Source organism: Emys orbicularis, chromosome 20 (assembly GCF_028017835.1).
Source record: "Emys orbicularis isolate rEmyOrb1 chromosome 20, rEmyOrb1.hap1, whole genome shotgun sequence".
Taxonomy (NCBI): domain Eukaryota; kingdom Metazoa; phylum Chordata; order Testudines; family Emydidae; genus Emys; species Emys orbicularis.
In genome coordinates this window covers 83729-111485 of record NC_088702.1, presented here as the reverse complement: position 1 = coordinate 111485, position 27757 = coordinate 83729, and the positions used below count along the sequence as shown (strand labels likewise).

The 27757-nt window shown below is 42.3% G+C and overlaps 1 protein-coding gene across 1 annotated transcript; it reads left to right on the top strand.

The window, feature by feature from the left end:
* The first annotated feature begins 5 nt into the window (after positions 1–5).
* Positions 6–27726, top strand: SYT11 (synaptotagmin 11). Its single transcript, XM_065420239.1, has 4 exons — positions 6–167; positions 18774–19597; positions 23216–23336; positions 27340–27726. Exons 1-4 carry the CDS (start codon positions 134–136, stop codon positions 27651–27653), a joined length of 1293 nt encoding a protein of 430 aa, XP_065276311.1. The 5' UTR covers positions 6–133; the 3' UTR covers positions 27654–27726.
* The last annotated feature ends 31 nt before the right edge of the window (positions 27727–27757 follow it).

The window sequence follows — 27757 nt, the reverse complement described above, 5'->3', positions numbered from 1 at the left end:
GAGTCTGCGCTGCATCTGGGCCAGTCGGCAGCTTCTGCATCCCAGGCTCGGAGCATCCTCAGGGCGGAGGCTGGTACCGGGGGAGCCCAGTGTACAGGATCCCGCACCCCGACTGCACCTGTTCAGCTGCACCATGGCTGAGATCGCCAGTGTCCGTCCCGGCTTAGGTGAGTGGAGCTATGTCACCGGGTCCTACCCAGCGCCTGTCGAGACCAGGCCGTGCCCAGCGCCTCCCCTCCCCCATCGAGACCGTGCCGTGCCCTCCCAGCCCCATCGAGTCTGTGCCGTGCCCAGGGACTTGCCCCTGCATCCCAGCGGCCGTGCCCAGCGCCATCCTGTCCGCCCCCTCCCATCGCGATTTGGCCGTGCCCACCACTTTCCTCATTCTGTAGACCGGCCATACCCAGCAATAGCACCCCTCTCAGCATGCCTAGGTCTTAGCCTCCCCTCTAGAGCAACACGATCAGTGTCCACCGCCGGCCAACTCCGGCAGTCTGGGTCGGTGCCAGGGACTCGCCCAGGCCGATGCGAGGGGCAAAGATGCTGCGAAATGCTCTGCCAGATACAGAAAATGTAAACTCCGCATGTGGGAATAGGGAAACGGGGCGGGGGCGAGTCCCTGCTGCCCTCCCATCGGACGGGGTGCTGTGGGCAGAGTTCTTGTTACTCCCCGTTGGGGCGGGTTGCAATGGCTAGGGGCCACTCTGCTCTCCGTTTTGGGTGGTAGAATGCAGTCGGGGGGCTCTCCCCACGGTTGTGGTGGGGAGGAGTGGGGCAGGGTCTCTCTCTCCGCTTCGGGGCACAACGACAGCACTGCGATAGGAGGTTGCGAGGGAGGCCGGGACTGGAGCTGGCGCTGCCCTTCGGCCTGATCTCCATCCCCGCGGGTTGCGGGGGAGCAGTTGCGGGGAGCCTGGGCTGCAGCGCAGCTACGGAGCCGCTGCTGCCTAATGGCTTCGAGCGGGATGACGTGATGTCTATTCCGGGCCAGGCAGCGCCCCGGCCTCTGGCTGGAGCCTTTGTTCACGGCTCCCTGGGGGGGAGAGACGGCTCCGAGGGGGCTGCCGCAGCAACACAGCTCCCGGCTCCAGAAGCAGGTTCTAGCCCTTAGACGAAGCTGGATAGATGGAACATTTTTTTCTGCACTATGTACTTGGATGCGGACAGGGCGGTTCTGGGGAATCTAAGCCCTGTTCCCAGAACTGAAGAGAGCGGCGCCCCATCGCACATACCCTCCTTCCTCATTCTGGAACAGCCAGGATGCCGGTATCCCCAACCCCTCTGTTTCTTATCAGTCTGAAATACCTTCTGCTCAGATCAGTCTGTTAATTGTGTGGGTTTGGAGAGATGCTTGGAGGCTGTAGCGCTGGGAATGAGGGGCCCTGCTTTGGGGCCAGGGACACATTGTGTTTTAAGAAGCTGCTTAATCCATTCAGTGAATCACTAAGTGTAAAATAGTCTGAAATTGTGACTGCTCAGTGTTATTGTCTGGTGCACATTGTACCATACACTGCAGTCTGTGGCTGAGTAATAGGCATGGCTGTTGGTCCCCTGGGTCACCAACAAAAATGTTTCTCCTGACTTTCCTAATGAGCAACATTTTAAATAAAAAAGGAAATTTTAGCAATTACTTTTAAGACCTCAGGACTTGCCTACATAGCAAATGATGGGGGGGGGGGGAACAGCAGGTGAATATGTGGATTTCTCAGGAATACAACCTGCTCCCCCCCTCTTTCCTCCAAATCTGAGTCTTTCCCTTTAGGCTACTCTTGAATGAGGCCTCATGGTTAAAAAATGGTTGCTACATTTCCTTTTTATTCTCAGGTGTTATATAAAACACACACACACTCTCTCTCTTATGGTAAGCACACAATGTATCTATTTATATTTACAACCTGTGCAAATCACTGTGGAATCTAGGTGAGTTTCACCACTGATAATTGGTACACTATTGCAACATCATTAAGGAACCCCCAAATAGTATTAAAAACAAAGAAAATTAGAAGTGACATATTCTGCCTTTTAATTAGTTTAAATATTTATAGAGTGAAATTTAACTTATGTGAGGCCCTAATTTTAAATTAGTACTGGCATGGTGCTAGTACTGGGAGCTTTCTAACAAGGATGAAGACAAAATTCCTGCCCCATACAACTTATTAACTAAAGATAATGTTTAATTCTTGCTGTATAAAGTTGCAAACTGTCTAATAATCACTATATGCAGTGTCATTGTAGCCAGTGGGTCCCAAGATATTAAAGACACAGTGGGTGAGGTAATATCTTTTATTGGACCAACTGCTTTTGGTGACAGAGACAAGCCCTCAAGCTTACACAGAGCTTTTCTTTAGGTCTGGAAAATTTACTCAGAGTGTAAGGTGGAACTGATGCTAAACAATGTTTCACCTTATATAAGCTGTGATACTCTATAAGTTAAAATTTATGTAATTTATTTTAAAAAGTTTCCCAGACCTGAAGAAAAGGTCTGTGTAAGCTCAAAAACCTGTCTCTCTCACCAACAGAAGTTGGTCTAATAAAAGATATTATTGTGACGGGTTCCCCAGGGTGCAGTCTGGGACTGTGGGACTGCTGTGCCCCCTAAACCCTCCAGCCTGGGTGTCTCTCACAATGCTTTGCTAGTGACAAGCAGCAGACCCCTCCAGGCGCTGTTATCGCTCAGCACAACCGCATGTGGAGTCCCACACCCAGCTATATTGCATGAATGCTCCCAGAGCCACTCATGAATTAGACAGGGAAAGGCACCAGCCAAATCCCCCCAGCTCCCAGCCTTGCACCTCAGGAATATACTGTCTTGCACTGCTCAAGACAAGCAATGCAGATTTATTAATTGGTTCACCACTTCATCAATGGAAAGTGGATATACACCAGCCTTTGCAAACCTGAGCAGTTATACCACACACTTCATACAAACTCACAGTAAAATAAATTTATTGTCTACAAAAGATAAATTTTAAGTGATTATAAGTGACAGGCAAAAAGTCAGAGTTAGTTACCAAAATAAAATAAAATGTTAGCATGCAGTCTAAACTTTCAACCCTATTAGACTGGGCAACATCTAGATAAAGCAGTTTTCGCACCCCACTGGATATTGCAGTTCATAGTACACAGATTTCACCCTTGAAACCTGGGCCAATCTCCTCTGTTGGAGTCTTAAATCTGCTCAGTGTCCTTGTTGCTTGCAGCATAGATGAGGGCAATCGAAAGATGAAGCATGGGCCTCCGTGTCCTGTTTTATACCCTTAGTCCATGTGCCTGGAGAACACAAGGCCAGGCATGTCTGGTGGGCATTGCTGAGTCCCCAGGCAAAGTTGAGCAGTTCCCCTGGTGTGGTCTTATGCAGGTGAATCATTGCATTGTAGCTCCCTTGCTGGACAATGGCTGGTGATGTCTGTTCAACAGCATCCATCCAGGTGTTGGTTACCTCCCTTGTCATTGTCTCTGTAGGGCTAGTATCTGGGCGCCTCCCAAACCCACATCATATTTTAGTGAAAACCATACAACACAATTCTTATAATTTCATATGCATTGATGACAGGTTTCAGAGTAGCAGCCGTGTTAGTCTGTATCCGCAAAAAGAACAGGAGTACTTATGGCACCTTAGAGACTAACAAATTTATTAGAGCATAAGCTTTCGTGGTCCACATCCGAAGAAGTGGGTTGTAGCCCACGAAAGCTTATGCTCTAATAAATTTGTTAGTCTCTAAGGTGCCATAAGTACTCCTGTTCTATATGCATTGATGATAAACATATTTAGATAGAACAATGTCTTTCAGCAGATCATAACCTTTCCCCTGATACCTTATAAGACATGCTTTAATGCAATATCACAATTATATACAGATGAGGAATATGGGGATTACAGGAATGTCACAATTATCTCACTCATCATGTCTCTCTAACAGTCCTTATGGCACGCTTATAAAGAAGCCATCAAACCTTGCTTCTGCAGATAGACCATTGTTAAATGGTTTGGTTCCCAGCAGTCTTTCTTGTGTTGTGCATTACCAAAGTACATTCTGCATGAGGGACATCCAAATATTTGTTTGTGCCATTATTCAAAGGACTTGTCTACACACAAACTTGGACCAGTTTAACTAAAGATGTTTTAAAATCAATTTAGCTTAACTGATGCAATACCCTATATGGGCACTCTTAAAGCCGTTTAAAAATGGCATGTATCAATTTAGGTTATATCAGTAAGGTATCTACCTATGCCCTTAATAATGTACACAAAGGGGTTTGCATTGGTTTAACTAAATACATTTAAAATCCAACTTTTAGTTAAACTGGTGTGTGTAGATATTGCCTAAACACTTCCACTAATACTAATTCTAGTTAGCTGTGTGATTTAGTTACAGTATTACAACCTTTCAGACCTAGAGAATGTCCTTGGCCTTCTACTGTATAATTGTACACTTGTACAGACTGTCTCAACGTGTTTGGTCCTTTTATTCATACAGCTCTGCACCTTTTCCTGAAACAATCACTCTTCCCACCCCTTCTAGTTCTTACTTGCAGAGAACTTATAAAATAATAAATGATGTAAGAAACATAGGTTATTATTCAACATATATAAGTGCCTCCTGGGAATGAATAAACTGTGAGAATCACAGAAAGTCCTGATTAAGAATAATTGACTGCTTGACAGAGTAGGCTTGTGCTAGTTAGTTTGAATGACCCAAATTTATAAAGATATTTGGGTGCCCAACTTCTACTGAAATCAATGGAAGTTAGGAGCCTAATTACCTTTGGGGATCTGGGTCAATCAATGTCCATGACTCATCTGGTTTTAAAAGCTAAGGTGGCTTGCCCTCAAGTAAGTACTCTGAGGAGGAAAAGCCTTTGCACCATGCACCTCTGAGGCCTGAGTCTCCACTTTTACACCATTTGTATGCCTATGTAACTCCATTGAAATCAGTGGTGTCATACCAGCATAAAACTAGTGTAGCAGAGTGGAACATCAGGCTCCTTTTGTGTGCCAGTGTTATCACCGAGAGAATAAATAGAATCTTATTTTTTATTATTTTGTATTATGGTTGCACCTAATGGCCCCAACCAAGACTGGGGGTCATTGTGTTAGGCTGTATAGAAACCCATAAGAGGAATTCCCTGTCCCGAAGATGTTGAAATTTAAACAGGCAAAAAGAGAGAGAGGAGGAGGAGGCATATAACAGACAAGGAGAATGAACAATGTGATGGTTTGAAAATGTCATGTTAGTTTAATGATCTTCTCGCCCCCTGTTTGGCTGGGGAGTTTTGTTTTTGATTTATTTACTAAGTGGTGCTCTCTTAGGTGGGGATTAGCTGATCATAAGGATGAAAGAAAGGAGTAGAGACACTGAAGGGAGGAATGTGAGAGTGATTGGGGAGGGAGGAAAGGGCAAAGCACGAAGGACAATAGGAGTAAGGAAAAAGTGAGGAAATTGGTTGGGGGCAGATGGGAAAGACTGTTTGGAATAAGCTTTGATAGGAAACTCTACTGCTTCTGAATGCAGAGGTCCCCAGTTAGTTTCTTGCAGGAGTGATTCATCATTTGGTGCTTACTCACTAGAGAACTGTGCTGTTGCAACTTACACCACTATAACTACACCAGTGGTCAGTAGGGTGCCATGTTGTTCTGAGTGCACAAATGCAGTGTATTTGCTGCTGCATTGTGAGTAACTTTCCAAGAGTTACTGGCACAGCTCCTAGAAGATCAACAGGATAGGTGCATTAATGAGATGTGGATCTTCTAAGGTCCACGGTGCCTGTGCTACCTTCCCCCGCACTTCCTAAAGTGCACAGTAGAGGATTGTGGTACTGTAAACCTCCTGCAGTCCGCATCTCCTTAGACCACGGGTGGGCAAAATACGGCCCGCGGGCCACATCCGGCCCGCGTACCATTTCTGTCCAGCCCACCAGGCTCTTTGGCTGCCCCCTCATGATCTCCAGGCCGCTAAAAGTCCTGTGGTGCAGCAGGGCGCTCAGGCAGGCTGCCTTCCTACTGTGGCCCCATGCTGCTCCCGGAAGCGGCTGGCTGCTGCTGGCATGTCTCTGCGCACCCCTGGCAGGGGTGGGGGGAGGCGGCTCCATGCGCTGCCCCCAGCACTATCTTCACTGGAAACTGGCCAATGGGAGCTATGGGGGTGGTGCTTGTGGGCATGGGCAGTGCACGGAGACCCACTGCCCCCCTCCCCAGAAGGGTCGCCCAGGAGCGGCGTGGGTCTATGGCAGGCAGCCTGCCTGAGCCCTGCTGCGCCGCCGGCCGGGAGCCGCCTGTGGTAAGCACCTCCTGGCCAGAGCCTGCACCTTGCACCCCCTCCCGCACTCCCAGGTCAGAACCCCCTCCTACACCCAAACTCCCTCCCAGACCTTGTCCCCCCTCCTGTACCCCAATCCCCAGCCCAGAGCCCCCTCCTGTACCCAAACTCCCTCCCAGACCCTACACCCCCTCCATTAATATAGTAGAAATGTGCAGCCCATGATGACTTACCAAAATTCATGGAGTGGCCTCCCTGAAAAAATTATTGCCCACCCCTGCCTTAGACACATACCATGCAGATCAGGCCCTTTTAGTGCTGTTTCCAGTGCCTACTGGTACACCAACTTTTCCTTCCACTCCCAAAACTACCAGGGGGATGGAGGGGCAGGAATAAATTTCTGCACATCTTAGGCAGCATATAGGAATGATTCCCAGTTTCTGTAGACTGCTGCAGGTCCCCAGTAGGAGAAAGGAGAAAGTACTCCTCCCTCTATTCTCCTCCACATGCACCCAAGAAATTATCAGGATTTAAAATGGGATTGTATATTTATATGGATAATAAAAACATCCAGAGTCACAACTGCAAGTTTTTGAAGGAATATAAATTCTCACGTTTCAGGGCATACCTCTAACTCAGTGGTTTTCAAACTGCAGGTCACGACCCAGTACTGGGTTGCGGAATATAAGGCACTGGGTCGTGGCGGCTCTGGTCGGCACTGCTGACCGGGCCGTTAAAAGTCCTGTCAGCGGTGCTGCTCGGCTAAAGCAGGCTAGTTCCTACCTGTTCCGACACTGCGCTGTGCCCCGGAGATGGCCAGCAGCAGGTCCGGCTCCTAGGCGGGGATGCCACGGGGCTCCGCACACTGCCCCCACCCTGAGCACTGGCTCCGCACTCCCATTAGTCGGGAACCGGTCAATGGGAGCTGGGGTGGGCGGCAGTGCCTGCGGGCAAGAGCCTTGCAGATCTCCTTGCATGCCTGTGCCTAGAAGCAAGACCTGCTGCTGGCTGCTTCCGGGGCACAGCGTGGTCCACAGTGCCAGGACAGGCAGGAAGCCTGCCTTAGCACCCCCACTGTGCCGCTGACTGGGAGCCGCCCGAGGTAAGCCTGTGCCCCAACCCCATGCCCCAATCCCTACCCCTGAGCACCCCAAACCTGGAGCCCCCTCCTGCACCCCAAGCCCCTCATCCCCGGCCCCACCCTGCAGCCTTCACTCCCACACCCCAACCCTCTACCCCAGTCCTGAGCCCCTCCCACAGCCCCTCATCCCGAGCTCCGTTGGATCGCTGGTATCAACAATTTTCTTCAACTGGGTCACCAGAAAAAAAGTTTGAAAACCACTACTCTAATTAATGGAGGTTCAGTAGCAGCCTTTCCTGTAGGTAGGCTGTTCCATAGCTGCCTCCTGAAGGGTTTCTTGGACCTTCTGAAGTTGTTGGTACAGTCCACTGTTAGAGACTGGACTAGATGGACCACGGTTTGGAGGCAATCTGGCAATTCCTATGTACCTAATACACCAGTCTGCTCTCCCTTGTGTGGTCCTCTAGAAGCAGAATGGGACCTTATGCTTGAGGTCTGCAAGGGGCTCCTGTAAATTGCAGTGTCTTTGTCAGGCAGCATAATTTTTATTTCTTTTGGCCAGAATGCGTTTATAGTTAAGGCAGAGGTTGTAGTTTAATTATATGTTATAAATAGGGGCTTAAAACGTTCAGAAACAAAAAAATAGCCTTTTCAGCGGAGTCTTTTTAATTCCTGTTCCCAGCCCAGAGTTGTGTGTGGGGTTTTTGTTTGAAAATTTGCAGGTGGCTTTTTCTGCTGTTTTTGAGGATTATATAGTATTTTGAGATCAGAATGAATAGGGACAGGGATTACAGCATTTTGGCATGTAACTTGTAATATCTGCAAAGGTGTCAAGTATCAGGCGGTAGCCGTGTTAGTCTGTATCCACAAAAACAACAAGGAGTCCGGTGGCACCTTAAGGACTAACAGATTTATTTGGGCATAAACTTTCGTCGGTAAAAAACGTCACTTCTTCAGATGCATTGGGCATAAGCTTTCGTGGGTAAAAAAACCTCACTTAGTTTTTTTACCCACGAAAGCTTATGCCCAAATAAATCTGTTAGGCTTTAAGGTGCCACCGGACTCCTTGTTGTTTTTATCTACAAAGGGTAACTGTAGTGATTTATACAGATAATCTGTTAACAATTATTTGTCTCTCTTCAAAGAGGATAAGAAGACTAGTAAGACATCCTATGTCAGAAGCAGAATCCAGTTCATATGGAGGGTACAGGGAGTATTAGAAATAAAAACAACCAAAGACATGTCTACTGAATTGTAAATGTCATCTATGAACACTGTATGCTCTAGTTATTCTAGTCACAGATCATGGGACCTGAGGCCAATTTATCATCACGCAGGTCAGTTACCTTTGGGAAGTTGTGTTTCAGTGGCAGTCCAAGAAGAAATTTTTTTTCTAACACTAAGGACAAAACAGTGAATAGGATACAGATATTGGTATCCTGAGAGAATTCAAGGTTTTCACTCAGCTCACTAAATGTTAATCTGTTGCAGTTCAGCTAACTATCAAATGACATCCTCTTTCTTCTTAAGCCCAAAGAGCATTTAAAGATGATAAAATGAAAAATCCAAGATGTTAAATACCTTTCTGATTTACCACTTTCAAAGTTGCATTGTTAAAAAATTGGGTCTAGCTGCTGTGGCTGGTGTAGAACAGTGGTTCTCAAACTTGTGTACTGGTGACCCCTTTCACATAGCAAGCCGCTGAATGCGACCCCCCTTAAATATATAAAAAAGTGTTTTTTATTTATAACACTATTATAAATGCTGGAGGCAAAGCGGGGTTTGGGGTGGAGGCTGACAGCTCGCAACCCCCCATGTAATAACCTCACGATCCCCTGAGGGGTCCCGACCCCGTTTGAGAACCCCTGCTGTAGAATGAAAGTCAGGACAAAAGGTTAGTTTTTTAAGACTGTGCTGCCCATCACTGACTAAGATTGTAACAACACAGAGATCAGGCTGATTTCTGGTATTTTATTTTATTATGGAAGTAGTTTATGCAGGTCTCTCTGACGTGCTGTAGGCCAGGGTTGGAAGAAAGATGGGATTGAAAGCTTTCCTCTCATCATTCAGTTGAAGTATGATGGGGATTTGAGAAAGAGCAAACAGTGATGAACAATGATGGGTGAATCTAAAACAGGTCAGATGATCTGTTCAGATAACTTCCCCCACCCCTCCAAAAATAGATGCTTGGTTGCACCTTCAGTAGTTTCGTTTTTCTCTAGCCCTTCTCTTCATAACCGCACAGAGATTTTCTTACCTTTGAAAACCCTCCCAGAAGTTAGCTCTACACTAGAAAAACAACACTTGCTGCAATTGTAACACACCTTCTGTCCACACACAAGTATTTACAACAATCCACAAATACTGCCAGCACTATTCCAATTGTACTTAATTGGAGTCAGGGTCACACTGTTGTACCCTGCACAGAATCACTGCATCTTTTGGCTTCATCTATGCTGGACAATTTAGATGTAATTCTCCACTGTTAGAAGCTGTAATTTAGAAAGGGCTCAAGTGTTTTTTACCACCATGTTGTCTGCCTCTGAGTGGGTTAGGACAACAGACTGGTAAAAATGCTTTCACTATTGGTACCATGATTTGTGGTGAATTATAGCTGTGAGGTTGTAATGGGCCCTCCTTGCAGTTCCACAATCCCCTTGCAACCTTTTTAGTGATCACACTGCAATGGCTGCTGTACCCTTCTGAGCTACTGCAGCTGAATCTAGGGCTCAAGTTAGGCATAGAGCAACTTGGCAAGCTAGCATTTTTTTAGGTGGCCATCTTCTACTACAAAATGTCAACTTTCATAAAAGAAAGTCTCCAGCCCTTTTTGTTTGTAAAGAAAACCATCAACCTGGACTGTCATGAGCTATCAAAATTCAACTTCTTAGTGTGGTGTGATAGATCTCTAGGACCCCTGTCTGTTTGCCACAGAAAAACACAGAATCTGCGTTTTGAAAGATAATCATTAATTTTTACATGTTGTAAAAAATAAAAACATATACAATAGAACCCCGATGATCTGATCTAATTGGGAACAGGGGCAGGTCAGATAATCAGGAGAATGGGCAGGGCTTAGACTGTCATCTTGAAAATTGTAAATATATCAATAAAACATTGTGTTCAACTGATGTGTATATAGCGTGGCTAGGGTAACTAAAGTTCAGCGTTTAATTTTAATTGTGGGAAAATGTGGATTTTTTTATTGGAGAATTTTGGGTTTTGTATAACAGAAAACTAGGATCCTTGGTGATAGGCAACCGCAATGTCTGCTACTGCAATGACTGGAGGGTTCAGACACTCTGAACAGCATTACACTAGCTGAGATGAACACACTGCACCATGACAAGTAACAAAGTTCAGCTGAACTGTTTGCTTGTAATAATGCAAATCTCAAGTGCAGATGGAGCTAGTGTGCCTGCTGGGACTTCAGACTGCTGTTTTATGCAGACAAGACCTTGGGCTTCCCCATCAGTCAATCTCAGTGCATGCAGATCTTAATGCAGAAGAAAACCAGAGACCAAGATAACACAATTTCCCAAAATCCATCAGACTTCAAGAGAATCTTCAAAGGCACAGGAACCACAGGGGGATATCATTAGTCTTTTCTTTTATACCTGTAACAAAAATGTCTAGTTTTTCACAACCCTAAATGTAAAAAAAAAAAAAAAAAGTTATTAGTGCCACAGTTTCAGGGTAACTATACTTCTATTCCCCCCCTGTGGTCTACTTCAGAAGTGCCCAGTCAGATCTCTGGTCTCCAGCTGTCACCTTTCTATGGGCGTAACCCTTGTCTCACTCCCTTCTGACCAGGGAGGCGGGATTTAAGGCTGCAAATCTCCCTGCCTTGCACAATATCATCCCCGGCAAGCCCCTCTGCCTAACGACCAGCCCATGTTACTTTCTCTCAGAAGACAATGAGTGTTTTTACCAGTGACAGCACCATTCTTCCAAGCAAATACATTTATACATAGGTCAAAAACATTACAGGGAAGCTATAAAAAAATAAAAGTTCCTATATGCATGCTAAAAGCTTACAATCCATCAGTCTTATGAAGTTCTAGTAATCCAAAGGCTGTCCAAACCTTCCGCAAGTGGGTCCTGTCTGTTTGCCAAATCAAAAGAAAGCCATGTATCAGCTTTTTATACCGAAAGGCCTCTTTATCCAAATCTCTGGAAAAATCAAGTTTCAATCAGTATATTCAAACACCCCAGGGGGTGGTGTTTCTTTGGAGTTGTTTACAATCTCCAGGGTAATCACCCCCTTATAACTACTCCCCTACTCTTTTTAGTTCCTGGAGGATCCGTGGTAAGCCTCCACCATGGAGTAGAACACAATCATGCATAAACCATTAATAAATTTCATACAATGGACCCCAAAGATAGTGCATGGGATTGCAATATGTGTCACAATTAGAATCACACAGGCCTGTAGCTAGGAAAGCAAAAATAGGGAGGCAAGAAATTGTGGGTCATCACCCTCCTGGCAAATTTTAAACTAGCAAGTGCAACTTCCTGTATTTTAGAATATTTTATATTTTAGGAATTGCAAATAAACTGTTTGTTGTTGTTGTTTTTTTTAAACCTGAGGCCTGCTCTGAGCAAAGACAGACAACTCAGTGTTTAAATCACCAGAAGCCACCTGGAGCCCTGTCTACATTAATGCTTTCACCATTGCTTCCATTGGTGGAGCTGAACTGGTGGTAATGATGGTGTGACGCATGGCTAAAAAGGGTTAAACATCCTGCAAAATAGACTCAAATTCGACCCTTAAAGACATGTGGGGAGGTAATGGTTGTGTTTTTGTGTATTTGCATATATATGGATAATGGGCAACAATGTAATCAACAGTCCCTGTCTATGCTGTATTCTGATCATTCAGAGATCAAAAGAACATCCTAGCATTTAAAAGAATTGTAAACATGGGACCTCTCTGTATTCATCTCTCTTTGAAATGTATAGAAAATCATCTGTGAATGGTGGAGGAACAAGCAAATTGCCTTATGTTAATTCTATAGCCAAGTACCGGTGATGGACCTCCTTCAAAGTCATCCTAATTATCTTTTGTTCCTGGAGGAACTCCAACTTGTCAAAGAGGACATGAAATTGTATAAAAGATCCTTGGGTCCTGATCCTGTTCATCTCAGATCTGCCTGAGGCTTCATACAGGGGAAGCTTAGGCCATAAGGACTGAGATCCCAGTCCTAACTGGATCATCCTGAAATATAAACATTGGACTATAACCTATGGACTATTTCTGAAAGAACTCTTTGCAACTATAAAGCTCACCATCTCGTCTATGAATCTGAATCTTAAGAATTGAACTCACGTCTGTATGTATATTAATCTTTTAACCATACTCTGTCTTGTTTTTTAATAAATTTTAGTTTCATTAATAAGAATAGGCTGTAGCGTGTATTTGGGTAAGATCTGGAATATTCAATAACCTGGGAGGTAATATGTCCAATCCTTTGGGATTGGTAGAACCTTTCCTTTTATATGATGAAATAAGATTTTCAGAAATCATCATATTTGACTTAGATACCTGGATGGAGGCCTGAGGCTGGATCACTTTAACGGAACTGTGTTGTTTGGACTTCTGAGTAACCACTAAGGTAATAAAGAAGCTGTTTTATGCTGGCTTGGTAAATCTAAGTATTGGAATATCCACCAGCTTTTGGGGGATTGTCTGCCCTATTCTTTGCAGTTCACCCTAATTGAGTGACCACAGCTGGCCTCCACTGGGACCCTGGCCACAGTGGCGTAGTTGTGCTAGGATTACCACAGGTTAATTCGGTTTTTGGATCAGTACCACACGCTTGTCAAAAATTAATGTTGGATATTGGAGAGTTTAAGGGTTAAAAATCAGTTACAGTGAGTGACCAATGATCAAGATCCTGACAGAAAAAGCCTGGAAGAATTGTGCTCACAGAGGGGGTTGTCTTTTAAGAAAAAAGCCCCAGAGCACAAATTGAAAAGAAGCAAACCCAGTGAAAATGCTTGCAGTGAGAAACCAGCAGCAGTTTGAACAAAGAATGGCATATCTTCAGTTTCTGGAAAGGCAAAAAATAACTGATATGGAAAGAGAACACCTGTGTTTTGAACATGAACAGAGAATGGCATATATTCGATTGCAGGAACTAGAAGCTAAGGCAAAAGTGGACAGGCTTAAGCTCCAACTCAAGCGAATAAAGGAACAACAGGAACTGTATCATCCTGAAAAGCCAGCTCCTCTCAACAACAAAGATGGGGATAGAATCTATCCAGTTTGTAACTATGTTGGTATGTTGTTCGACTCTAAGCAGTTATCTGTATGTGACCAAATATACCCCAACACTGCCACCTTTTATGTAAATGCTTTTACTGTGATCTCAGGTGAAGGTGGCCCCATAACTTGGGCAGAGAATGTAAAAGTCAATGGTAAAAGCTATTTAGGGCAAGTTACAGCTACTAACATCACTCTTGTTAAAGCACATTTTGTCAAAGAGGAAGATTACTTACCAGATCAGTGTGTGAATATTGTAATCCTCTATGAGTTTACTGTAAGTGTGCCTTTAGCCAAAATCCACCTTGAATGAAATGGTGTTAAATATGAAGTTATAGCTGGTGTAAGGCAGTTATTGCCTAAGGATCTTTTGATTGGGAATGATATTAAAGCTTTGTTCAATCAGGTTGATATAAATCAGTCACAGGAAAGAAATAATCCTGAACCTGTGTCTATTAGAGGGCAAAGACTTGCCTATGGAGTGTTTCTCCAAATGTTTGTCGGATGAAGATAGCTGTTCGTCTGTGCAAGAAGGCAGTGTATATGTGGAAGAAATTTCTGAGTGTCTGATATCTCAGAAGTAAATCTGCTATTAGATAAGGCTCAGGGAAATGTTTCTCTAGAGCAAATTAAAGTTAGTGATCAGATTAAAGCCCTAACTGAGGAAGGAAAGGGTACATACAGTCTTGGTAAGTGAAGAATTGTTAGCAAGTGAAGTTTGTGAAAGTAAGCCTGAAAAGGGTAGAGATGATTTGTTTAAAGCAGCTCAGTGTAATGAGACTCTTATCTATGGAGAATAGCAGTTTATCTGTTGGGAGTGGCAACTTGCCTGTTAAGGAAGCTGTCTCACTGTCTGGGTATGTGTCTGAAATCAACCATGGGTGCTGAGACAAAGAGAAAGATATCTCCAATTGTCTGTTTTGACTAGCAGCATGCCTGCTGAGAAACAGTGTCTCTAGTTCTCTGTCTGTAAAGCAGACAGAAGAAGCCTATCAGCCTATGATGGTTGAAAATTTATTAGTTAACTCAGAGTTGATTCTGGATACAACTAAAGCCCAGGAAGGAAGTGGTCCTAAATTTGTGTCTGCTAGGGATAATGACATTATAACTAGGTTGCATCCAGTTAATGTCATAAGTAGCTCCCAGAAACCAAGCGATTCTGGTGCTTTTATTTTGCCTGTTGCTAGTGTGTTGCTGGGTAAAGATATAACAACCTTGTCTGATCAGGTTGATATAGCCAGGGCACAAGGAAAGCATGAAGGTGATTTAACTATGTTACCCACTGACAGTGTGGAAACTTAACAAGGAAGAGAATGCTTCTAATCTTTTGACTATGAAGTCTGGCAGTTTACCTGAAAGGGGATTGTGTAAAAATCCTCCTGATGGGCCAGAGGTGATTCTGGATGTATGTGAAACTCAGAAGGAGGTTGGTGATTTGTCTGTTGTGCCAAAGTCGGCTCTGGACATAAATAAAGCTCAGAAAGAATTTGTTGCAATGCATGATATTGCAGAAGGAAAGGAATTTCTTGGTGAAGTCTATGAAAAGAAATTGTTTCCATTGACTCTTAATGGGCCATTGTTGATAGTAAACAGTCTCTCTTCTGAGGAAAGTCTGTTGGTGCCTAATGGCCAAAGTCTTTCAAATGAAAATGAATCCACTGAATTTGCTTAGGAAAAATCTACTGTGAATAGCTTAAAGGAGGCTTCCTTAGCTAATATTGAAAGTGAACAGTCTGTGTCTCAGGTTGAAGAAAGAGTCTGTATTCCTGGTTTTACACAGCAGAGCAGCCTTATGAATAGACCCATAGATACTTTGGATTTGTCATGTAATTTCTTAGTAAGCTCTAGTGCAGGGGTTCTCAAACTGGGGGTCATGACCCCTCGGGGGTCACAAGGTTATTACATGGGGGGCGGGGGCGTGAGCTGTCAGCCTCCACCCCCAAACCCCACTTCACCTCCAGCATTTATAATAGTGTTAAATATAAAAAGAAGTGTTTTAATTTATAAAGGGGGTCCACTCGCAGGCTTGCTGTGTGAAAGGGGTCACCAATATAAAACTTTGAGAAACACTGCTCTAGTGCATCTGATACCTTGTGGATGCAGAAATTGGTAGGTGAAAAGCAGGAGAACTGTAGTTCAGACATAATGATAGAAAATGGTTGGGTCTCTTTAAGGCATGATGTCCATACAAACTTCCTAGCTGACAAGAAAAAAAAGAAAAGCAAGCTAACTCTTAAAAAGCAAAATGCCCTTACAAACTTGCCTCCCTCATCTTCCAAATACTAAAACCTCAAGGAAGTGATTAAACTGAAATCCTATGTTAAGAAAAATCCTAAAGTAAAGAAAAAGCTACTAAGGTTCAAAAGGGACATTGAACAAGCTAACCTAACAAATGATTTGTCTAAACAAAAGGCTTGGTATGACAAAAATGATTATAAATGTACACACGATAGAACTGATGTTAATATTAGTGCTAATAATTGTAACTAACATGTTGGCTAATACCAAAAACTGTAAAAATGTACAAATGTGCCTAATCTTTTGGAAAAACCCTTGAACATGTTAAGAGTGATACATAAGAACACATTTTATGTTAAAAGGCCTTATGATACTGATATTTCATAGTTAATGCCTGTATCTAATCTTGAAACTGTACACAGGAGAAAAGACATTGCAGACCTAATGTGCTGTGCAAAAAAGGGAAACTGAGATAAAACACCTCACAGCCTTCACGGCTGAATGCCAGAGTAAGTGCTCTCTGAAGAACATTAATGGCTATGTTAAGTCAACACATAGACTAAACCCTGGAATCACAAGTGTTTCACAAAGTATGGACTAAGTTTCTAACTTGGGCCAAAGCATGCATCAATAATTTGGCCTTACTAAGAATTCAATGTAAACACAGCACATATCAACGTTGGAAGGTCCTTAAGGTGTATCCAGGAGCTTTAATTTCTCCCTTCCACACCAGTCTCACGTTGAGGGTGTGAAGCACGGCTAGAAAGGATTAAACATCCTGCAAAATAAAGGACTCAAATTCAACCCTTAAAGACTTGGGCAGGTAATGGTTGTGTTTTTGTGTATTTGCATGTATAAAGAAATGGTCAACAATATAACCAACAGTCCCTGTCTATGCTGTATTCTGATCATTCAGAGATCAAAAGAACATCTTAGCATTTAAATGAACTGTAAACACCTCATCTCTCTTTGAAATGTATAGCAAGTCATCTGTGAATGGTGGAGGAACAAGCAAATTGCCTTATGTTAATTCTATAGCCAAGTACCAGTGATGGACCTCCTTCAAAGTCATCCTAATTATCTTTTGTTCCTGGAGGAACTCCAACTTGTCAAAGAGGACATGAAATTGTATAAAAGATCCTTGGGTCCTGATCCTGTTCATCTCAGATCTGCCTGAGGCTTCATACAGGGGAAGCTTAGGCCATAAGGACTGAGATCCCAGTCCTAACTGGATCACCCTGAAATATAAACATTGGACTATAACCTATGGACTATTTCTGAAAGAACTCTTTGCAACTATAAAGCTCACCATCTCGTCTATGAATCTGAATCTTAAGAATTGAACTCACGTCTGTATGTATATTAATCTTTTAACCATACTCTGTCTTGTTTTTTAATAAATTTTAGTTTAGTTAATAAGAATTGGCTGTAGCATGTATTTGGGTAAGATCTGGAATATTCAATAACCTGGGAGGTAATGTGTCCGATCCTTTGGGATTGGTAGAACCTTTTCTTTTATATGATGAAATAAGATTTTCAGAAATCATCATATTTGACTTAGATACCTGGATGGAAGTCTGAGGCTGGATCATTTTAAGGGAACTGTATTGTTTGGACTTCTGAGTAACCAGTAAGGTAATAAAGAAGCTGTTTTATGCTGGCTTGGTAAATCTAAGTATTGGAATATCCACCAGCTTTTGGGGGATTATCTGCCCTATTCTTTGCAGTTCACCCTAATTGAGTGACCATAGCTGGCCCCCACTGGGACCCTGGTCACAGATGGTAGGACTTTTTTCTTTGGGGGTGATAGGGAAACACCCCCTAGTGAAACACTCCTTTAGAAAGCTTTCCTCTCTCTGCAGCTGCAGTCTACCAAGCTATGGAAGACAACAGGTAATGACACTGAGAAAGGTGTGGAAGCAGAGAAATTCATTGTCCATAAATGGGAATGGTTAACATAGAAATAAACTTTTGGATGAGACACAGTGGGCATTTCATATCACATGGCACTCTTCTCAAAAGTAGGGATGTTAGTCTCAGCACCTGGTTAAAATCTAACTAAAATTCTCCTAGCAGGTTGACTTTTATGATATTCTACACTTCCTGCCTTACACACTTGTCTAGTTTCAATATGCACTCTTACTAGCTACCACTTTCCACCCCAGAAACAGTTGCATTTAGTGGTCAATGAAGTGATTCCTCTATATGTACTCTGTAAGGCTCATAAAATGCTATGGGATCCTTCAGGATGAAAATCCTTATGTAAATGGAAACAAGTTTTGTAAATTTTTAATATATACAAAATTATAATTGCCAGTCTCCAAAATCTATAGCAGTGTCTGAGATTCAAGTATTTGAAGGGGTGGGAGGTTATAGTCCTAACAGTCAATTATTTTAGGGTCAAAATGTCTAATATTTAAAATTACTTAAGTGTGACAGAACTCTGGATTCTAAATAGTGTAACTACTTATTACTCAATTGCTGATATTAAAATAGAAACAAGTACTATTTTTAAAGAAGATATAAAGTGTGAGAGCGCCTCTTATGGCCCATGAAACTGTAGTTCCCTAGTAAACACTTTTACTAGAGCAGTGCTGACATTGATGGTGATGACATACAAAATTGATTTGAGAGAATAAGGCAATAAAAATTTGAAGATGTTATTAAGCAAAACCTAGGGCATCTATAAGTGTGGGGAACCGAGTCCCACATGGAAAAGCACAATTTTAGAGAAATAATTTCAAGCTCCAAAGGAATTTCTGTCACCAAGATCATTGAGTAATAAATAGACCATATTTACTTGATAGGTTCATTGGTTGTATGAGGTGTAGGGTATTTTCTTTAATTAGAATAACATGCTTTTTTAAGTGCTGTATGAACATACTCGTCCTAAGGGACTATCTCATCCCTAATTGTTTTGTCTCCTTTACAGATGTGCCTCCGATTGTGGCAGGACTTATTGGTGCCACGGTCCTTGTGGTGTCTGTCTCAGTAACAGTGTTTGTGTGGACATGCTGCCACCAGCAAGCAGAAAAAAAGCACAAAACCCCCCCTTACAAATTCATTCACATGCTGAAAGGCATTAGTATCTATCCGGAGACCTTGAGTAACAAGAAGAAGATTATCCGGATCCGCAGAGACAAGAACGGCACTGTCAAAGAGACTGGAAGAGGAAACCTTTTGGTAGATGCGGCAGAAGCTGGTTTAGTGGGCTCCGAGAAGGCACCAAATGGGATGAATGCAGCCCCTTGTATTGACCAGCTCCCAATAAAAGTGGATTACGGAGATGAACTAAGTCCAGACCAAAGCATCACTCCAGGTGGGAGCAAAATCTCCTCCCCATCTTCCCCAGAAGAGGATGTCCTGCTGGGAACATTGACTTTCTCAGTGGACTACAATTTCCCCAAGAAAGCATTAGTGGTGACCATTCAAGAAGCCCATGGGCTGCCAGTGATGGATGAGCAGACTCAGGGCTCTGACCCCTACATCAAGATGACAATTCTTCCAGACAAAAGGCATCGAGTGAAGACTCGTGTGTTGCGCAAGACCCTGGACCCTGTGTTTGATGAGACCTTTACCTTCTATGGGATCCCCTACAGCCAGCTCCAGGATTTGGTGCTTCACTTCCTGGTATTGAGCTTTGATCGCTTCTCTCGAGATGATGTGATTGGAGAAGTCATGGTGCCCCTCGCTGGAGTGGATCCAAGCACTGGAAAGGTCCAGCTCACCCGGGAGATCATCAAAAGGAACATACAAGTAAGTGACCTCTCTCTCTGAGTTTGGAGACACACTTCACATGCTATGCTTGACCCTATGTAAGCTGATCCCCAGCCAGGCTGAGTTTTCTTGGCATGGGACTCACAACGTCTAGGAACCAGGAATACAGCAAACCCTTATTCATGTGAGTAGTTCTTACTTGTACTAGTCCCATTGAAGTCACTGGGAGAAATTGTATCAGAAAGGCTTGCAGGATTAAATCCCAGGTTATGTATGTTCTGGGCCCTTGTCCAAAAGTCGCTATGTAAATGGTTCCGAAGTCAAATACCCCCAGAAGTACTTGTCTCCTCTTATATTTAGTGCCTGATAAGCATTTCATTAATGATAATCATTTCATTTAAACCCCAGTGTTTCAAACAGCTAGGTGTCACTGCTGCAAAAGTGAATCACAGCATGTCACTATAACCAAAACAGTAAAGTGTGGACCACATCAGCCAGGAGGGAATTTTTAACAGAGTCTATAAATGCTGGTTGACTCTTGTAATTTGCTGCTGTGTATGTGTATATATATATATATATATATATATATATACACACACACATACACACATACACACACACACACATATATATACACACACACAGCAGCAAATTACAAGATTATATATATATATATATATATATATATATATATATATATATATATATATATATATATATATATATATATATGTCTCTTTTCTAATTACGGGTTAATGCTTTATTTTCCATTTTTGTTTAGTACCTGTCATACAAAATTAGAAATAAAGCATACTTGGGTATGGAAATTTTAATACACGTTGATTTGTTTTCTTGTACATTTCTAAATTGAAAGTAGTTTAGTATTGATTTGTTATACATTTTATCTTTAACTCACTGGGGCCTGAATGCACAAAAGGAGTTTAGGCATTGTGATGCTTAGTGTCACCATGCCTAACTTTTCGGCACCTAGAAAATCACTGCAATTCACATACTGGGACAAGTACTCCAAATCTACTAAAGGTCAAGATTTTAAAATGATAGTAGAGAAGTACTGTAGTACTCCAGAAGTGAATGTGTAACACGGGACTCTGTATTTAAAAATTAATTATTCCATGGCTATTAAACATTCCTACCTGATTTTTATATTCTGCATATCCTTCACATTAATATTTATATTACAATAGCATCTGAAGCCTTCAGCTAAGATCAGGGCCCCATTGTGTTAGGCCCTGTGAAAACACATAGTAAGAGACAGTCCCTGCCCCAAGGAATTCATCTAAATAGACAAGATAAAGGGATTATCATCATCATCCCCATTGTACAGATGAGGGAGAGAGGCACATAAAGATATGTCCTTGGCCACTGTAACCTAACAAAAGCCTGTGGCTGAGCTGGGAATTAAACTCAGGGTCTAACATATAATTACTAAGCAACAATTATATTGCAGAATGTATATTTATAATTTTCTTCCCAGAAGTGTTTACATTGTTTTGTATGGCAAAAACGATTAAAATTGTACAAATAAAAAAATGCTGATCTATGGCAAATGCCATTATTATAATCTGACACCATTATTAGGCAGCTTTCTAACTGGTATTTGGGAAGTGGGAATTACATCTGGTAATATAAAATCTCATTCTGTTGGAGTTCAGAAATTCCTCCAACTGCTTTTGAGGGACACATTAGCTCTGAGCTGAAATATGGTAAAAGCAAGCTATCAAAATTATAGGATGTTGTAGGCTTGCTAGAGTATACAGGGTCAGAACATGGGGTAAATGAAAATTTTAAATGAAGTAGATATCATTATTTCTGCATATAATTGTTAATGTTTCTGTTTGTTAATTGTTAATGCTGATTTTGGTGAACAAATGTGGTTAAAAGAGTGGCATAATCCCCAAGAAAGACTGATTTTTCATCTGAATCAAATAGTTGACACATTAGTCAGGGCTTTGGTACTAGATTTCACATTTTGCAGTTATAGTGCATTGTATCATAACTGTACGCACTACTGTACAAAACAAACATCTTCTGGGCTGTTATAATCCCTGCTTTGAGTACTGCCTCTGGAATAAAACTATGCAGTGTTGTTGTATCTGTGTTGGTCCCAGAATATTACAGAGGCAAGATGGATCTTTTATTGGACCAACTTCTGTTGGTGAGAGAGGCAAGCTTTTGAGCATACACAGTTCTTCATCAGGTCTGGGAAACACTATAACGCACTAATGTCCCCCCTCCCTCCCCAGCTGCCTTCTACTCCCTCCTTCCATGACTTGAGAGGTGTTAATAGGCCATTTCACCTTGAATGGTCCCTTGAAATGTATGTTAACTATTTATGCAAAACTGTCTGTTCTACCTTGTATTTAACTGAGACATACTGAGTACATTTCCCAGACCTGAAGAAGAGCTCTGTGTTAGGGTAGGTCTACACTTAACATTTAAAGCGCAAAAAGTCCCTTTTTTGCGCTAAAACCGCCAGAGCGTCTATACTTGTTAATGACTTTTTGCGGTCAAACTCAGAAGTTTAACCGCAAAAAGAAAACCACCTTCCCGAGAGGCATACAGCTCTTACTGCTGTTCTTTTTGCACTGCTGTGAAAGGAAGACACGTTCTAGCAGTGTAAACACCCTTTGGCCTCCGGAGGCTATCCCACAGTGCCAAAAGCGACCACTCTGGCCAGCATCTCTGCTGCTCTGACGTCCGCCTCTCCCCCGGTAAGCCACAGGACATTTGAAGCTTCCTTTCCCTTTGTCTGTAGATGTGATGGGGAAAGCAGCCAGACAGCAGGTTTTTTTAAAAAATGCCATGAAGAAACCAGGAAGTAATGGGGCTCCTGAGACATGAAGCAGGGCAGCACGGGGCACTGAGCAGGGACCCAGAATGCCTTCCGCTTACCCCCTCCTTCCCACAAGACCTATCGAGAGAGATGCACTGTGGGATAGCTGCCCTACAGCGCTGCTCTGGTGATGGAAGTGCTGGTCGTGTAAACACTTTATGACGCCTGAGGAATTGAGTGAGTACACAAACCAGCACTTTACTTCCACCGGTTCCCTATCACCGGTGAAACTTACAGTGCAAAAACTCTGCAAGTGTAGACATACCCTAAGCTCAAAAGCTTGTCTCTCACCAACAGAAGTTGGTCCAGTAAAAAATATTACCTCACTCACCTTGTGTGTCTGATATAAAATTAACACATATAACGAACGGTAGGTTCATCTCTTGGGATTGCTGTATCTGTGAAATTCCTGCAGGCAGTGTTCCTGCTCCTCTCTTTCTACAGTACCTCCTGGTAGGAAAGGCTGGCACTCATGTAACTGTAAATACTGAGTTCACGTCCCCCAATTCTAGCTGAACATTGGTACTTTCAAAAGCTTTCCCAATAGGAGCCTCATATTCCCCCATAATTACAAATATTGAGCCTAATCTGGTCATTGTTTTCTTTTCACAAGCCAACCTCTGAGGCAGTGATTCTCATTTTTTCCATCGTGAGACACCCCCTGGGGATCTCTCTCCCATCTAGTTCAGGCCAGGCCAGGCCTTCCCATTTAGCAATATGGGAAGGGTAATGTGGTCGTGACCTCCTGGCACCTGTTCATTACCTCCCAGGTCTTCTCAGTTGTATCTGCTTCTTTTCCACAGAAATGCATTAGCAGAGGAGAGCTGCAAGTCTCACTGTCTTACCAGCCTGTTGCGCAGAGAATGACTGTTGTGGTGCTGAAAGCTAGACATTTGCCGAAAATGGATATCACTGGCCTCTCAGGTAGAAGCTATTTTCTCCAGCCTATTAATAGTTTACTGTACTTCACCTGATGCATAGTTTGTTCTTCCCTGTAAACACAAAGGGAATGCTGTGAAATGGAGTGTTAATTTACACTGTATTTACTGATCAGTTTTTTATTGGTTAACTCGTCAACTAGATCTGAAGTGTTTGTTCTTCCATTTAATGCCTTGAAGTCAGTGCAACAATAAAAATTTACCACACACAGGCATGAGAGAGAACAACTTTTAACGTGGCATGCTGTGTGTGTGTCAATGCAAAGAAGGGCTGCTCTACCTTCATGCTAGTGTGTGTCACACTTCTACTTGCAGTACGAAAAAAACCAAACTGCTTGCTGGGGGTGAAAATACAAGACAGAAGGTTGGGGTCGGGGGGGCTAGATGGAGGTGCAGAAAAGGCAGAAGCATTTAATAAATATTTCTGTTTGGTATTTGGAAAGAAACAGGATGATTTCATATTGCATGAGGATTAACTTTTTTTTTCCCCCGCAGTCCAAGGAGGATTGGAGAGAGCATCTACTAGGGATAAACATTTTTAAGTTGGCAGGCCTAGATAATTTGCACCTAGGGTCCTAAAAGAGTTGAGTGAGGAGCTCTCTGGCCTGCAGGTGGTAATTTTTAAGAAATCTTGAAATACTGAAGAATCCAGAAGACAGTGAGAGTGCTAAAATCATGCCAGTACTAAAAGAGGGCAAGTGGGATGACCCTACGTAATTAGAGGCCAGTTAGTCTGATATCAATCCCAGGCAAAATTATGAAAAAGCTAATAAAGGATTCAATAAATAAAGAATTAAAGTATGGGAATATAATTGCCAGTCAACATGGTTTTATGGAAAATAGGTCTTTCCAAACAAACATTCCATTCTTTGATTAGATAAGTTTAGTAGAGAAAGGTAACTGTAGATACAATACATTTAGACTTTTGTAAGTGTGAGGGTTCTCGGGGTGCCTAGAACTGTGAATTACTTTGTTTCTCCATGCCTCCAGCATGAGGGAATTATGCTTGTTCTTAACTGGGTGTCAGTATCCTAACACTGCCAGCTATGCAAGCACTCTTCTCAGGGCTATGACAGCCCTTACTTTGCCTTGCAGTTTAACACTATGTCCACCTCAATCCCCAAGTCCCTTTGAAGCATTCCCCTGTGATATCTAGCCCCTGACACTAGCTACTCACAGAACTACCAGGTCCGCTATTCCCAAAGGAACAGACCATACCAGCTTGTAAAATTCCACTTAGGATCAGCACTTTGCGTAACATCACAGCACTTAGCTAGCTATAGGTATAGTGAAAACAAGAGTAAGTTTACTATCAAAGATTCAAGTGATAGTGAGTAAGAATATTGGAAACAAATGGTTGCATATAAAACAAGATAATATACTTTCTAGAGACTAAACTTAACTACCAGGTTAACCTCCTGTCTAAAGAAGTTTCTCTCACCTAGAATCCTCTGCAGCATTTTAAACCAACGTTGGCTGAGATCCCATTTTTATGAATGTAAACGTGCTGTCTGTTTACTTCCTAGGTCAAGGATGAAGGGATGTCTTCTTTGCTTCCTAGCTATACCCCCAACATTCATTGTCTTAGCTCATAGCCAAAATAATCACACATGGCTTGTTTTTCCTGGGTGCTGCTTCCCTTTTTATTTCACATCTCTTTATACGTTAATAGGCATCCATTGTGTTAGCTTACAATGCGTAATTTATATCCTGACACAGAAATACATTTCTTACCTCCTGTTTGGAGGAAAACATGTTTTTCACCTTTGCTGGTGACTAATATCTTGAGATACAAATTTTAAAAACACATTTTTCAGTATATATGCATGATGCTTTACATAGTATCTATATACTCAGTGTTTTTGTAGTAGTGTGGGCCCCAGGATATGAGCCACACAAGGTAGGTGAGGTAATTTTTATTGGCCCAACTTCTTAACTTAAAAAGATCACCGCACCCACATTGTCGCTATAGTGCCTGTACATACGTTTCAGAACAATATTAATACCAGAATGACATTGGGTTTCATTTGAGATCTCACATTACATTCTTTGGTGAACTAGAATGTAAACACCAACCTCATGAAATTTCTATAACCACTTCCGAGTTGGCTTTAAGAGGTCCATGGGTCACAGAAAGCACTTGACTTACTAATTCATGACATTCTGATTTAAAAAATAGCACTATACACATCAAAGCACGTTAAATGGCTTAGCAACTGGCCTACAGCTCTCAAAAAGTAGTTGTTAATGAGGAATCAGCAAAATGGGATATTCCTAGTGGAGTTCTGCAGCCATCTGTTCTAGCTCAACACTAATGATTATTTTAAGTATCTAAATAAAAATTACTGTTGATAAAAATCTGTAGATACCAAAGACCTATGTTAATGACACGGTAGTTAGAACAATCTGGATTGCTTGATAAGCTGGACTAAGTCAAACTCAATGTGTTTTAAAACAGCCAAATGCACTGTCACTGGGGGGGGGGGGGGAAATGCAGGGTATACATACAGAATGGGGCAATTGAATCCTGAAAGCCAGTGACTGAAAAATAGTTAAGGGCATAGTGGACAAAACTGAACATGAGCTCCCAGAGTGATGCTGTGGCAAAAAGGGCTAATGTGATCCTTTTATTTATAAACAGTGGAGTAAAGAGTAGGATTAGGGAGGTGATTTTACCTCTGTATACAGCATTGGAGAGACACCCCCGCACGCGCGCACACACACACTAGAATATTGCAACTAGTTCTGGTGTCCACATTTTTAAAATGTTGAAAAATTGGAGAGGGTGCAGAGAAGAGCTACAAGAATGATTTGAGGGATGGAAAAATTGTCTTACCGTGAGAGACTTGAAAAGCTCAATCTGTTTAGCTTATCAAAAGAAGATCAAGTTGTTACTTGATTACAGTATATAGGTATCTTCATAGGGAGAAAACACCAGTTAGTAAAGGGCTCCTTCAACTAGTAGAGAAAGGCATAACAAGAACTACTGTCTGAAAGTTAAAGCCAGCTAAATTTTCAAATTAAAAATAAGGTACAAATGTACAATGAAGGTAAATTAACTATTAGAAAAAAACAACCAAGAGAAATGCAGATTTTCCATCCCCTGAGGTCTTCAAAATCAAGACTGGATGCCTTTCTGGAAGATATGCTTTAGTCAGACATGAATTATTGGGCTTAATACAGGGGTAACTAGGTGAAATTCTATAGCCTTATTATTGAAGAGATCAGGCTATATGATTTAATGGTCCTTCCTGGCTTTAAAAATCTATGAAACTAAAGATTCAAATCTTCCTTATCCTTCTAAAAAAGGCATGAGAGAGCTTCTACTCCAGTTCTCCAGTCTGCCATGGAGACTGCCAGTCACACAAGGAAGATAAGCATTTTTTCCTCTCAAAATAATAAAATAATTTTTGATTGGGGGGAGATTGGGAAGTAGGAAGTTAGAATAATAGAATATCAGGGTTGGAAGGGACCTCAGGAGGTCATCTAGTCCAACCCCCTGCTCAAAGCAGGACCAATTCCCAACTAAATCACCCCAGCCAGGGCTTTGTCAAGCCTGACCTTAAAAAGTTAGAACAAAACCGTTTTTGCTTCTTTACCCAGTATAAAGAAGGCCTGGAAGGGCACAAACTTCCCTTTCTTTTTATTTTTGTTTTTGCTCCCTGAATAGATCTCTTTTAATAAAGTTTTTCGTTTGGGGAATTATTCATCACTTTGGTTCTTCACCTTTAAGGGAACCAGGGATTTAAACAAACTTTTTCAGATATTTATGGGAGGATGAACTTTTATTTCTGTTCAGATTCTCTGATTTCCATGGTCATGGTTTGGCTTTTAATGGAAGTGGTATAGGGTTGGAAGGGCAGCCAATGTGTAGGGAGCTATGGGGTGCTGCGATGTCTAACCTTTAATTCATTTTTGACCTCTTAGACATACTATTCCAAAGAGTATTATTAGGCTGTGTTATTGGTTTGCTTTTTTCTTTTCTCTAGCAGACCCCTACGTTAAGGTGAACGTTTATTATGGCAGAAAACGCATAGCAAAAAAGAAGACCCATGTGAAGAAGTGCACTTTGAATCCCATCTTCAATGAATCCTTCATTTATGATATCCCTGTGGATCTCCTTCCTGACATCAGCATTGAATTTCTAGTCATCGACTTCGACCGCACCACAAAAAATGAGGTGGTAGGTCGGCTGATTTTGGGAGCACACAGCATCACCACTGGTGGCGTGGAACACTGGCGAGAGGTGTGCGAGAACCCCCGAAAGCAGATTGCCAAATGGCACAGCCTGAGCGAATACTAGCAGAGGCTGCAGCAGCGACTGCTGGCTCATAGAACAGACTTAAACCTTGTTTTAGTCATAGAACTAAACTTTTGTAAGATGCAGCTGATTGGTTCTCAAGTGAT